Source organism: Meleagris gallopavo, unplaced genomic scaffold, assembly GCF_000146605.3.
Source record: "Meleagris gallopavo isolate NT-WF06-2002-E0010 breed Aviagen turkey brand Nicholas breeding stock unplaced genomic scaffold, Turkey_5.1 ChrUn_random_7180001931078, whole genome shotgun sequence".
Lineage (NCBI taxonomy): Eukaryota > Metazoa > Chordata > Aves > Galliformes > Phasianidae > Meleagris > Meleagris gallopavo.
Window position 1 is genome coordinate 1 of NW_011193163.1, and position 727 is coordinate 727.

The 727-nt window shown below is 62.6% G+C and overlaps 1 protein-coding gene across 1 annotated transcript; it reads right to left on the minus strand.

Moving 5' to 3' along the window:
* Positions 1 to 113: 113 nt before the first annotated feature.
* Positions 114 to 634, minus strand: LOC104916701 (reticulon-3-like). Its single transcript, XM_010727716.2, has 3 exons — positions 488 to 634; positions 322 to 391; positions 114 to 217 (listed from the first exon to the last, which is right to left on the minus strand). Exons 1-3 carry the CDS (start codon positions 560 to 562, stop codon positions 129 to 131), a joined length of 234 nt encoding a protein of 77 aa, XP_010726018.2. The 5' UTR covers positions 563 to 634; the 3' UTR covers positions 114 to 128.
* Positions 635 to 727: the final 93 nt, after the last annotated feature.

The following is a 727-nucleotide window of genomic DNA, read 5'->3' on the forward strand; positions in this document are numbered from 1 at the left end:
GGGGGTCCTCGCTGCTGCTCCCCTGTTTTGGGAGGGTCCCGGCTGCTCCCCGACCCCATTTTTGAGGTCTCACTCCAAAAAACTTTGGGGTCTCCTCCTTCCCCCCCCTCCCGCCACGTTCTGGGATCTCACCCCCAGTTTGGGGATTTGTCCCCGTTTTGGGGTCTCACCTTGTTCTTCTCGTAGACAGGTGGGAGGGTGAAGGCCAGCAGCTCAGCTGTGGGATGAGAAATGGGGTCAGCACCCACTTAGGGTGGGGTGGGGACACGGACACGGCGCCCTAACGAAATACAGCTTGTTAATTTGGGGAGGGGGTCTTACCAAGGATGAGGAGGGTGATGCCGTTGAAGACAGCTCCCACGTAGGTCATCAGCCACATGGCCACGGCCAGCTGGGGACAGATTGGGGACAGTGAGGTTGTAGGGCCTTTCGGGGGGGGCTTTCTGGGAGGATTTGAGGGATGGGGGGGGGGAGGGGGGTCACCCACCTTCAGCGAGTCCACCAGGTCCTCCACAAGGAAGAGGCGGAGCAGCAGCCGCAGCGCGTGGTTGACGTGGGCCATGGCAGCAGTGGCGTGGCTCTGGAAGGCCTCGGGGGACAGGGTGACATCGAGCTCCAGGTAGGCCCTGGAGAGGGTGGGGACACACGGGGGACAGAGGGGACACGGGGGTCAGTACAAGGGTGGCAGCATGGAGTGCCATCTCCATCGTCCCCGTGGGTGATGCCA

Coding starts and splice junctions, on each gene's coding strand:
- LOC104916701 (XM_010727716.2), bottom strand. CDS start 562: ATGGCCCACGTCAACCACGCGCTGCGGCTGCTGCTCCGCCTCTTCCTT. Junction 392..487: donor ACCTGGTGGACTCGCTGAAG/GTGGGTGACCCC, acceptor ATCTGTCCCCAG/CTGGCCGTGGCCATGTGGCT. Junction 218..321: donor CATCACCCTCCTCATCCTTG/GTAAGACCCCCT, acceptor CTCATCCCACAG/CTGAGCTGCTGGCCTTCACC.